Source organism: Haemorhous mexicanus, chromosome 1, assembly GCF_027477595.1.
Source record: "Haemorhous mexicanus isolate bHaeMex1 chromosome 1, bHaeMex1.pri, whole genome shotgun sequence".
In the NCBI taxonomy this organism is placed as follows: Eukaryota; Metazoa; Chordata; class Aves; order Passeriformes; family Fringillidae; genus Haemorhous; species Haemorhous mexicanus.
Genome location: NC_082341.1, coordinates 47,378,076 through 47,390,533, shown reverse-complemented (window position 1 = coordinate 47,390,533; position 12,458 = coordinate 47,378,076). Strand labels below are relative to the sequence as shown.

The window sequence follows — 12,458 nt, the reverse complement described above, 5'->3', positions numbered from 1 at the left end:
TATTAAGAATTCTTAATCTGTCATTATGAAAGGAATTATTGAATTTACAGTCTGTTAATGCCATATCCACTAGTCCCATGTTTGATCACTCTGCAGACCTTTTGAAGAGAGAAAGCTTTTTACTTCTCTAATGGCTCCGGGGCTTACAGCACAGCATCATTTGCATTGAATGTCATGCTTATGTAATTCAAATGGTTATTTTGTTGGAGTTGAAAAAGACCACTTGGAAGATAAGTAACTAAAAATGACAGTCTGTTCATGCAGACTTCAGCCCATGTGAATATTCTGGTACCATCTCTTTCTCTAAAAAGTGCTGTTTTCTTTATCTCTACTTTTTCTTTTGCACTGCTGAAGATGCAACTAATATGGGAAATGGAAAAGTGTTAAATCAGTATTAAATAATTTAAAGCTCTACTTGCTACAGCATTCATCTTAGTTGGGAGGGAAAGTGAATTGTTTTACAATCATTTATGTTCAAAGCACTTCCTTGCATAAATATCGCAGAGGAAAAAAATAACAATAAAGGCGTAAATACTGCCCCAAGGAGAGGGGATTGTACACACTGTAGGCTCTGAAAACTCTATGTGAATTATTGTAATCTTCACATAGAGCTGTTGTGTGGCTAAAAACACCAGTGATGCTTTGAGGAGGAGGGGAGTGCGTCTCTGGATGGTGTCTCTGTGCTCCCGGGTGATGAACCCCTCTGCTTGCGCTCTTTGCAGCTGCCGAGGAGTGGCGCAAGATGGGAGGCGAGCCCTGGCAGCTGATCGAGCCAGTCGACGGCTTCCACCCCAGCCAGGTAAAAAACTGGCCCCAGGAGATGGGTGGGAGCATGTGGGATGTGGGAGCATGTGGGGTTCTGGTGCCTATTGCTGCCCCAGGCATCCAGTCGGCATGCCACAGGGATGCAGATTTAGGGAATCTGTCTATTGTAAAGGAGAGAAAGTCATAGAATCATTTAGGTCGGAAAGACCTCTAAGATCATGGAGGCCAGCCATTAACCTAACACTGCCAGGTCCACCAGTAAACCCTGTCCCAAAGCAGCACATGTTAAATACCTCCAGGGATAGGAGTGCGCCCGCTTCCCTTGGGAGCCTGTTCCAATGCTTGGCAACCCTCTCCCTGAAATCATTTTTCCTAACATCTAATTTAACACCCCTCTCCAGTGAAGCTTGAGGCCATGTTCTTATATCCTATTAATTGTTTCATGGGAGAAGAAACCACCCCCCACCTCTTTTTAGGCGGTAGAGAGCATTAAGATCTCCCCTCAGCCTCCTTTTCTCTAGGCTAAAAAACTTCTGTTCCCTCAACTGCTCCACAATAAGTCTTGTTCTCCAAACCGTTCCCCAGCTCTGTTGCTCTTCTCTGGACAAACTCTAGCACCTCAATGTATTTCTTGTTGAGAGGGGCCCAAACTGACCACTGGATTTCAGGTGTAGCCTCACAAAGTGCTGAGTACAGGAGGACAATCACTGCCCTCATCCTGCTGGCCACACTATTGCTGTCACAAGCCAGGGTGCCTTCTTTGGCCAATCTAAAGGACAGCTGTGGCTCCAGAGCTGATATCTCCAATATTTCTGCTGGCTGCACTCTGCTCTGACACCTGCAAGGTCTACTGCCTCTTTCCCTCACTAACCAGTAGTGTGGCCAAACTGATCCTTGCTGCTTAGGCTGGCCAGCTGCCTGCCCAAACACCCGTGGGAGTTTTTCAGGATCAGGACAGTAAGGCAGCACTGCAGAAACCAGAAAGGCCCCCCTCCAGCCCTGCTGCTGCCCTGCAGCCTCTGAGACTGAAGATTTGCCTGTCATAGTCTGGAACAAAGATTCTTTTTGAAGTTATGCATGTAAATTGCTTTTGCTCAGCATCTACATCTTATTACTTTTTCACTTGCTTGCATAGCCTCCCAGGACAGGTTGAAGGAGAAGGTTTACTGTCTGTTTATTACAGAAATAAACAAAAGGAAAGGAGAAGCAGCTGCTCCACTGTAAATCCTTGCTTGGGTTTGATAATCTAGCATGAGGCTGCCTTGTTCCCACCGTGCTCACTTCCAATTAGTTTTTTTCCTACAAAAACACATGGAGAGACCATGTTCTGCAGTCAGCTGCAAACAAAGCCTGTTGGTTTTCTATACAGTACCTGAAGGTATCACACACCTGTGCAGAGCAAAGCAGCAGTCACCTTTGCAAGCAAACCCCACCACACTGCCCAGCCACTTGGTAGCTCCCCCTGCTCAGAATCATGGGAGGATTTTATGGGCCAGTTTTATGTTGTGGAATAACGCCCTGCATGTGTTGACTCCAACAACCCCATCTCCATATGACCCAATGTTGTTGATGCTGCTTTCCACACTGGGAAACAGTCAGTGGAGAAGCACTTCCACGGGAGTGAGTTGCAAGCACTGATGGATTCCAACATTTCAGCAGCTTCTACATTGACTGTTCTGTCAATTAAGCTAGGGGAAACCTGCAGGGGGAAAGTCCAAAGGGAAAATAGATGCTTTAGGTGCGATATTTCACACTCGTGTTAGTCACTCAAGGCCATACAGTGCCTTGCTTAGCCTTGCCAAATTACAAGATCCTCCTGTTCAAAGAGGGACTCCTACATAGCAGAAATTCCTCCCTGTCTACTTTACAAGTATCAGGAGACAGCTGCATGAAAGTATGAACTCACAGCCTGGGGATGTGGAGAAAGTGTGCCTTGATTTTTTGCTGCAGGCCTTTTGCAAGGAAGCAATTGGAGAAAACCTGGCAAATGAAATGAGAGTAAAAACAGTGATGAAACAAACCCCATTCTCAACTCTGCCATCTGGGGAAACTGCAATACAAAATGGAAACTCTTGCATTATTTTCTTTGCATTATTTTCCTCTCTCTCCCTGGCCTAAGGCTGGCCTGAGGTTTCTTATAACCCCCAGCATCAGGCCACAGTGGGAGCCAGGCTTGTCATATCACAGCTTTTCATCCAGCCTCCAGCCCACATCCTGTATCCCACCAGCAGCTGCAAGGTAGCACAGAGTTGAAGGCAGCAACTATTTAACAGGATCCTTCCTAAGCCACAAGAAAATTACAAAAGGACATTGAAGGGCAGTTGCAAACCTGCTTGCAGCCCCCAGAGTGCTGAGCTACAGGATGCAGTCAAGCACTGCCATATTTCATTCCCTCTGGACCTGGCATCCTGCAGTGCTTATGATCTCTCCCTCCTGCTGCTAGCATGATGTTAATGATTTTATAGGTACATTTTCCCTTACAGTCAAGGTGCCAGCTGTAGATATGCCTCACTTCAAGTGAGTTATTGTCCTCCTAGGTTTTATTAATTAGCCTTATCCAAACATCCACCATTGTAAATCCATTTTTCTTTTCCTGTTAGAGAAGTCTGTTATCAACATACCACTATTTGGACTGAGACGTAGCACTCTGCCCCAAAAGAGCAACTCTCTTAATAAATAGAAGGGGAAGTGTGAACAGAGACTGCTATTCTAGAGTATTCTTAAGGAAGATGATAAACAATTCACTCACTCCTCATACAAGTTTTATTTAAAGTTTTACTTACTCCTGACACAAATGCCTCTGGCCAGGTATGGTTTTTGTAGCACACAGAGCTGCCTAGTGGGAGAGGATTGATTCCATGCAGCTTGTCAAGTGAACAGAAGCTCTTGCTTCCATCCCTGCAGCTATTCCCCACACCTCACAGGCAGCTTGATAAATACAACAGATAAGATACCGAGCCAGCACATTTCTGCTGAATTTTCCCTCTGTAGATATCGAAGCACCTGACAAATATTTTCCAATTTTTAGATTGAAAAGCACTCCAAGGAAAGCATAAACATCTTAGGTCTTGCCTTCAACGCAAGGAAATTTTGAAGTTTGGGATGAAGGAACCACTCTCTGTGCCCCTTTCAACCCAAGGTTGAGCTGGCAAGTTGTGAACATTGGGTGATCCCTAATCACTGTGGTACAGCAATGGGCAGGATAAAGTGGTGCCTGTTGTCAGCCTTTGAATTTAACCTGCTGTTTATCCACTGTGTCTTTAATTTAAAAAAAAAAAGTTGTCCGCTGGTATAAACATGGCAGAAGCAGGTGTATAGCCAGGAGTCCAGAGGTCCAAACATTCTGGAGTGATGTGGGAGGGAATTGAACCTTTGTAACTAAAGCTTGCATATCTTGCAAGAAGGAAAAGAAAATAAGAAAAAAGGCCACACTTGCTCTGTCCCATAAGAGCTATTGCAGTTTTTCACGCATTGGAGAAAGGCTAGGTTAGGCACTCAGGCAGGAAAAACGAGCCCATGGTCCCCACTCCAGGCAATATTTTATATTAAAAAATCATGACAGATGGGATAAACACGAAGTACTGATTTGTTGAGCTGGGCCCAGAACCACATTCTCTTCCTGTAAATTTCTTGTGGGAAAAGGGTTTTCCTGCATGTTTTTTTTTTTTAAGTTGCAAAACAGGAGGCAGCAAACAAAACACTCATAATTGGCATTACCGCATTCCAATAAAGTTTCAAAGCTAAAATTTGCCTCCATAAAGTTTTTTCCAAAACACCCAGCTCAGGATAGAGGTGAAGGAAATTTGACACTATTTACTTTTAACACCTAAACGCAAAGTGATTCACTCAGTCCTCCCAAGTTCCCTCTAGAGTATTTTTGAGACACCATTCCCCAAAGTCTGGCTTGGCTGTCCTTGGAAAGAATCTGGCTTTCTCTTCCCAGTGAGCATAGAGGGAGCCCAGGGACTTTCTTCAGCATCTCCTCCTTCCTACAAAATTTCACTGCAAATCCTTGTGAATGCCAGATGGCTTCAAGGACACCACTTCCCTCTAGAACAGTTGATTGCTTTGTTTGGATGACAGGGCCATGCATTTCAACAGGATCCTGCATAAACGGCTCCATTTCTTGCTTTTATGATGTTTCCAGGGAGAATGCAAAAGCCCTGAGCATCGCAAACTGGAACCAGAGACGCTTGGAAGATTCTTAATGTTTATGTACAGGCAGGAAAGCACAGCTTGAGCGTGATTAGCTTCTCCCTTTTTCTTCCTTAAGTCATAGCAAAGCATGTTCCAGCCAGAAATAAAGTGGAAAAGCTGAAGTGGCGCATATCAGATGAGTTGGGTATTTACACTTGGCTGAGAATCATGCTTATCACCTGTTTGGTGCAGAAGGGGAAAAGTAGATAGCTAGAAGCTGCTGAAAAACCACAGCTGCCTCCCAGTTGCAGTCACCCAGAGCTCTGTGAAGAATGGGTAATACTTCCTTTTAAAAACTTGCTTAGGGGTTGTCATCTTCACAACAACAACAACAAAATAAAATTTGCAAAGCTTATAAAAATTATACCACATCTCAAAGTACAAGAACTCTGGAATTTAAAAAAGACCTGCAAGAAAGCAATTTCCAGAGTCACAAACCCTTCTCTGTGCTAAACTACTCATCCAGAATTAATTACTGAAATCATTGGGACGTCAAAAAATTATATGTGCACAGAACCTAATTCAATTTAGGGCAGTCTAAGCATATATACCTTAAATTAGCGTCAGCATTAGTCTGAACACTGTAGAGCATACCTCCAGTGAGACCTTTGCAAAGGATGTACCATGCAAAGACAGTAAGGTTTTCTAAGCCACCCACCCAACCAATTAACCAATCCCATCTTTCCTGCTAAAAACACACATGGAAGGCTTAGTGAGGTTTGTGAAGGAGGTTTGGAGACCACCATGCCAGAATGGATCGCTCTGACAGGGACAGGTCTCAGTCCCCTGGCAGCCATAGAGTGTCCCAGAATAACATTTAGTCAGAATAGAAACTGCAACCAGGAGAAAACCCTCTAATGAAAAAACCTCCACTATCCCTCTTCCCTGCCCCAGTTCCTTCATTAGCTTAACAAGACTTTGAGAGACCAGAGTCTAAGAGCCTCCACCCCACAAATGTTACTCTTTGTACATGAGCCCTTAAATAAAAGAAAGATATTTGTCTTCCAGCCCACCATTAGAGCTTCTTTTAAAGCACAGGATTAAAAGTAGCACATAAAAATTTGCCACAGGCTTCAGTCAAAAACAACAGTACTCAAATAGTTTGATTTCATGAACCCTCCTTGGCCCTTAAAAAAGAGGCTTTGTTAGCCTTATTTAAATCTCATAATTGCAATCAATATCAGTGTGTTGAAAAGTTTGGGTTGAAAATAAAGTTCCCATATAGGCCAAATATTACTGCAGGTTAGGAGTATAATAAAAATGCCTCAGAAGGGTGTAAAAACTTGGACAAGGGAGACTCAGTCTTTTCTCTCTGTCCCTTTCTGCTACCACTGATGTTTTTCACCCTGGCAATACAGTAGATAACATTTCTTTTTGGTACATAACTTCTAGGGCAAAAACCTCTGTGAAAGCTGGAGGGAGACTGATATTGAGGAGAAAAGCTATTCTATCATTTGTGCAGGTCTCATGGGAAAAAAAACTCTGAAGACAACCCAGTAGCAGGTGCAAACTTAGAGCATCAGACACAGTTATGAAACTGGAAATAATTGGGCCTCTTTTTCCTCAACACCTGTGGTTTCCTCCCAGGAGAGCACAGAGAACATTTATTAGAAGTACCAAAGGCATTTGGGAGCATGAATTCCTTTGGACTTGCTGGGTTTTTATGCATTATACCCAGGCAGTGCTTTTGACATACTTTCAAAATGTTTCACTGGGAAAAAAAAAAAAAAAAAAAAAAATCAGACTTCAGGGCTTTTAAATGGCAGTTTATGGACTAGACACCATAGGCATCCGGAAATGGTTGGAGACAGACTATCATTATTAGACAAATGACAGGTCAGGGAGTTGCAGATTTACATAAAAAATTGGGCCCTCACCCTATTTTTACTGTTCAGAAGGATTTAGCCCTGCTCAAGCAGCTGGAATGGGGTATATCCTTTGGTTAGAGGTTACAGTCCATCACATGATTATACTGGGCAGTCTGCCTTACGGTGGGGTCTTCTAAACTCTGGCATGAAATGGCTGCATTACAGAGGCCCAAGAAATTGATAGCATTTGTGGTTTGCAGATTGCTGCAGCCCTTGGAACAGGCATTACCTGGCAGAAGGCACTACACGAGTGGCCTCAAGTGCTTGGCAAGGAGAATCCATTCAATGATCAGATTGAAGCCATATTCAAAGATCAAGGTGGACACTGACTTCCCAGCTGCTGGAACCCTCATGCGATTGATGACGGCACTTCCACGAGTCAAGATGATTAAAGACACACACAAAAAAGGGGTAGAGGAAATTATCAGAGCCAGTAGCAGTGGACATAACACAAGAGCATTCTTTGCAGTTTGTATCTCACCTGCAGAAGTAGACAATGCTTTTTCAGTGGCACTACAAAAATAAAAATCAAAGGATAGCTGCCAGCTAGACCATTTATTGTACCAGTTTGAAAAGCTGTTCTTCTTTTTTCCATATACAGCAAACTCCCACCCCTACCTAATCTTTTTTTCTTCTGCAGAACACTTCTAGGTTTTCTACACGTAGTGTTTCAACAGTTAATCTGATCCCAGAAGGAGAGGGGGGGACCCCAAACTCATTATGTTGCTATAAATTGCGTGTATGTAATTGCCTTGACTGTCAATACATTATTTAGCTGCTATTTCCTCATTAAAGTGTGCCAGGAATCACAAGGCACTACAATTTTGATGTGCCTGGCAGCATCAGCATAGGCTGACTGAGCACAGGTTCTCTTTCCCCATTAATAAGATATTAGGTTGACAACACTTCATGTATTTAAAAAGCGGATTGCTTTTTCAACCTGTAATGTATCTCTGCTTTTTTTGCTTCCTAAGAAAAATAACATGCCCAGTCCTATGTCTTTTACTGGCATGGCCAAGGGAATCACTGAAAATACTGGGCAGCCCTTCATAGGCAGACTTGAAGATGGAGAATTACTGTATTTTTTTCACCAGTTTATCCAATGCTTTTAGCAAAATAAAAAAATATTTAAAATTCAGAGACAGCTCTGCCCTACTTGCAACCTTACTGATGGTGGAGGGATCATAATTATTAAGTGGCAATAATTATGGGTGGAAAAGATCCAGTAAATAGTAAGCATTAACATGACATGACTAAAACACACCCCAACAGCCCAAAGCTCAGGTAAGTAGAGTTGCTCTGCTCCTTGTTCTGAGCATGTATTTGATTGAAGCATGTATTACTGCTTTCCTAGATCCTGATCCTTTTTATAGGGTACAGTCAATGCTGGGTTTTTATTAAGATATTAAAATAGAAATTAAGATAGAAATTCCTTTGGGATAACTGCTACACTTAAGTAAATATTCAAGTCACCTACTTTAGGAAACCAGAAGGGAATACATTCCTTAATTGAATGATACTTGTTAATAAGGCCCCAATTCATTAAAGGCATTTAGACGTTACCAAAATATCCAGTCTCCCAAGGAATAGTTTCAACTCCAGAGAGGCACACCTGGGGAAGACTATTTAGCATTAGAAGGAAATCCCCTTGCTTCCTGTAGAAATTCTCTTCAAACAACATAACATTCCATGTACCCTGGCCAGGTAAAGCACCTCATATTTTTGTATTACTTATTCAGGACTCTTATCTTTCATTAAATACAACACAAGGACAGAAACAAGAGCATCCACACGTTTTTACTACAGCCCAAGTACAGCACAGGCAATAATTACAGAATATCAGATTTTCTCTACATCAACACACAGAAGTGTAGCAATCAAAAGGGGGAAGGGAGTCATGCTTGGAAGCCTAATTTTCAAGGCAATTTCTTTGCAAATGATTGTATTTCATTTGAGGTTGGGATTTAATAACACCAATTAGGAGTTTTACTAAGTAGTAAAACTGAAATTTCCTCAACTAAAATAAGCTACATTGCCCAGAGGAAAGCATTTTTCTCTTACAGACTTTCTTAATTGTGAACTTACTGTATTTCTGAACAATGGGGAAAAAAAGGTTTCCTATAAAATTAGAACATCTTTTCAAAGACAACCTGAAACCTCCACAGCCAACTCCCAAAGCAAAAACCTCTCAAAGGTTTACCCATTACAACTGCTCCATGCTGGACACAGGGTCTCTGAGGGACACCAAGGAATGGGCTTGCCCCTGGCTGAAGGCACACCATGGAAAGCACATGCCCTTGTGCCTCAAGGTGAGCTCTGCACCTCCAAACCCAGCTGCATGCAGAAACCTGTCTTTATCAAAGAAAGATTAATTTTGGGACTATTAAGCCATCAGCTTTTACAACCACTATGTCTCAATTATTTCAAATGCAAAAAACAGCTGAAGATCTGCACCCCCTAATATCAATCATTTACCCATACCATTTTAAAAGTACATGTCCTATATTTAAAAAACACTGCTGAAAAAGCTTACTTATGCTAAAACAGTGACAAACTATGAATTCTAGTCTATTCCATTAGGTTAAGGGTCTCTAGGTGCTTAGGCTGGTTGAAGGTGAAAAATGCACAGGGAAAAGAGAAAAGGAAAAACAAAGTTTATCTTGGAAAGCTTATTATAATTCCATGCAATTCAAAGTTTATTTGCAGTGTGAAGTTCTAGAAGAAATGGTCTGTCAACATCTTTTTTGGGGGAAAGTCAGAGCATGTGAATGAATACAGAAGGGATTATGTCACTGGCTGGGTCCAGCACACTGCACGCAGGAAGGTTCTCTTGATGTTACTCTGCAAACGGTTTTTACAAAGCTTTGCTTGAAAACAGACAGTAGGAACTAATTTTGAGGTATAGAACATCCAAGCCTACCTGAAGCTATTTGAATTCACAGTCTGACCTCTTCACAAAGAATCTGCTCCAAATATGGAAAATCTACATAACCATTGTTGCAAACTTTCACCACAAAGCCTTAAAAGAGCAGAGGAACACAGAGGGGAGGAGGCAGCACCCAGCAGTGCCAGCCAGGAAGGCCATAAGCGCAGGCTTCCTGCTAAGCTTGCATCCCATGTTTCTGCTGGCTGCAGGAGCCCATGTGCTCACCACTCATGTGCCCAGAAGTCACCACACAGGTCAGCTTTTCTATACTAACACCACCTGTTGCACTTTATACCTTTTCCTTTATGAGGAGAACTTCTTGGGCAATGAACAAACACAGATTGGTTTCTACAAGGGATAATAGTCCAATTAGCTTAAATAAAAATGTTCCCTTTGAATGTCATCCAGTTCCTGTTCTTAAAACCCTTCTGTGGACTTATTTCATAATTCAAAAATTAATGGTTTTTAACACTCACTTGGGAGTTTAAGACAGCCTACCACATATCCACTGCTGAAATTTGCTCTTGCACTGTCTATGTTGTATTATTCTGCTGCCATATCTGTCACAAAAAAGTCTCTCTACTTCATATTTGATGAGCTGCTGCACATGAACAATCTGGCCTCCGACTACAAAATTCAGCTAGCTATGTCCAAGGCTTCACATTATCAAGTGGAATTCTGGGATACATGTATAGAATAGAATCCTTCCTTAAACACTGTATGGAGTCCATCTTTTCTTTGGCCTATAAATTAGTATCTCAAATTGCATAGATGACATTATGAAAAAAGCAGGAAAGGTTTTACTTTTTATTTTAAATGAATAAAATAAATCTCAATACATAGTTTGGAAATATTTAAAACACATCAGAAAAGAAAATGAGATTTAAAAGCAAGTACAAAAGGGGCAGGATGAAAACAGTATAAGGTAACAATTTAGTGTTTCAAGTGTGAATATATAACAGCAATAGCAATCTTAAGTTTTCCACTACTGCATTCCTAGTGAAGTAATGAGCTGGAATTTCAATACGCTCGGTGAAAAGCCATAAAAACTGCAAGTTTTAACTGAGAAATGTTGCCATTTTCATGATGGGTCTGAAGTACTGCTTTTATATGCTTTCTGGACATGTATATCAAGGGGAGGAAGACCCATTGTTTCAGCCAGAGGAGTATTAGTTGGTACACAGCAGCTTTGTAAAGTCTTATTATTAAACAAAGCAAAAAAAGGGCACTTTTACTACCTATTAACCTATTCCTGGTTCTCAAATGGAGAATTCTAGCTTGTAAAAACCACAAGTCCCAAGAAATACTGACATATACAGCCATAAACCTAAATTTCTCTGTCTGATTATTTTTTATATAACAATTCTAACAAAAATATTCAAGCCCTTCCATTTCTATCAAAGTGCAATATACTGCATACTTAATTCCACACCTGCAAATCACATAGTGTACATGCCATGCACTTATCCACACTAGGTTGTATAAGAAATTGCAAAAGTAGTATGAATATGTTGTGCATGTTTTGTTCTGACCACAAGGACACTGGACAAGCAGAATTATCTATACTGTATGTTGTAGAATAAAATTGACTAGTTACTTCTATGCCTGATCATTACAAAAGAACCCCAACAAATGCTACAACATTAAATCTTGTGCTTCAGCAGCATTCTTGTTAAGAGTATTTTGAACTATTGTTTGTTTCAGAGAGCTGAGTTATCTGGAAAGCTTGTCTTTCACTAGCTAGTGCCCCCCTTCCTGCCCTGAAGTGTGATTTCCTGCAATAATTTAGTTGCTTAAAAAAGGAGAATGCACCTATCTAGAAGACTTCCAAAAAAGGAGTTATATAAATATTTAGCACATTGAGAAACAGCTAATTGCATCCGACCATGCTCAAAACTAGGAAGTAAGAAGGTTTTAAATTTTTTTAAGTGAAATAAAAATACTGCATAACATAGTCCTGTATAATGTTAAATACTCTCTCAAACTTAAAGCATAAGTGACCCAGAGGACTTCCCAGATTTTAATTTAAACTCTTTTCTTGTATAGTTCCCTTCCCGAGTTTAAAGCTTTCCAGAAGGTTTGTAGCAGGCATCAGGCTGCCACATGCGAAGGTCAATGAGGACTTGGTTGAGCTTTTGCATCCAAAGGTTACGCTCTTCTTTAGTATCAGCAGACAGCCAATTCCTAGAAGGCAAGGAACCCGATGGATTATTCTCCACCTCCAGTTATTTATTGTGACAAATGTCAAGCTGATCAACCACAGAAGCCCAAATAGTAGGGCTAAAAATTAAGTCAAACATTCCACCATCCTGCTAACCAAGCCGCCTGGCATTTCCACTTCTAGAAAGCAGTTAGGACTAAAAGTGAACAAAATAGTTCAAGTGCCACCCAAAACCTCAGCATTTAAAATGATCTTTGCATCCTTATGACAGCACTGTAAAGCTCCTACGTTACTACAACTATCACATGAGGTAAAATACCCTCCCACAACCTCCATGATTTCATGCACTCACTTTGTAACACAGAGCGTGTCTCTGCATTGGCTGACAAGAGTCTCTCGGTCATCTTCTCTCTGAGGTCGGACAGTTATTAGTTCAAAAGTGTTGGGACGGGCACAGAACTCCCTGTTGGCAGGTTCAATCTGATGATTCGTGCAGTTAGCCAAGTTTATCCGGCCCAAAGGATGCTGCAAGTGAATCAGT

At 41.4% G+C, this 12,458-nt stretch overlaps 2 protein-coding genes across 6 annotated transcripts in view; one reads left to right on the top strand and one right to left on the bottom strand.

Annotated features, from left to right (window-relative positions):
• AOAH (acyloxyacyl hydrolase) overlaps nucleotides 1-7,968 on the top strand; it is a 74,128-nt gene extending 66,160 nt beyond the window's left edge. For 2 of the 4 annotated variants that reach the window (XM_059848763.1, XM_059848746.1), the window contains 2 exons: nucleotides 723-799; nucleotides 4,913-5,969. In XM_059848763.1, coding sequence (XP_059704746.1) covers nucleotides 723-767 — 45 coding nt within the window. In that variant the 3' untranslated portion in view covers nucleotides 768-799; nucleotides 4,913-5,969. Of the gene's footprint in view, nucleotides 1-722; nucleotides 800-4,912; nucleotides 5,970-7,030 lie in introns of those variants that run through there. The other 2 variants (XM_059848735.1, XM_059848755.1) reach the window with 2 other exon arrangements.
• A 641-nt stretch (nucleotides 7,969-8,609) lies between these two features.
• ANLN (anillin, actin binding protein) overlaps nucleotides 8,610-12,458 on the bottom strand; it is a 28,715-nt gene continuing 24,866 nt past the window's right edge. For both annotated transcript variants that reach the window (XM_059848713.1, XM_059848723.1), the window contains 2 exons: nucleotides 12,270-12,442; nucleotides 8,610-11,940 (listed from right to left, as the gene is read on the bottom strand). In XM_059848713.1, the coding sequence (XP_059704696.1) occupies nucleotides 11,817-11,940; nucleotides 12,270-12,442 (297 nt within the window). In that variant the 3' untranslated portion in view covers nucleotides 8,610-11,816. The remainder of the gene's footprint in view (nucleotides 11,941-12,269; nucleotides 12,443-12,458) is intronic.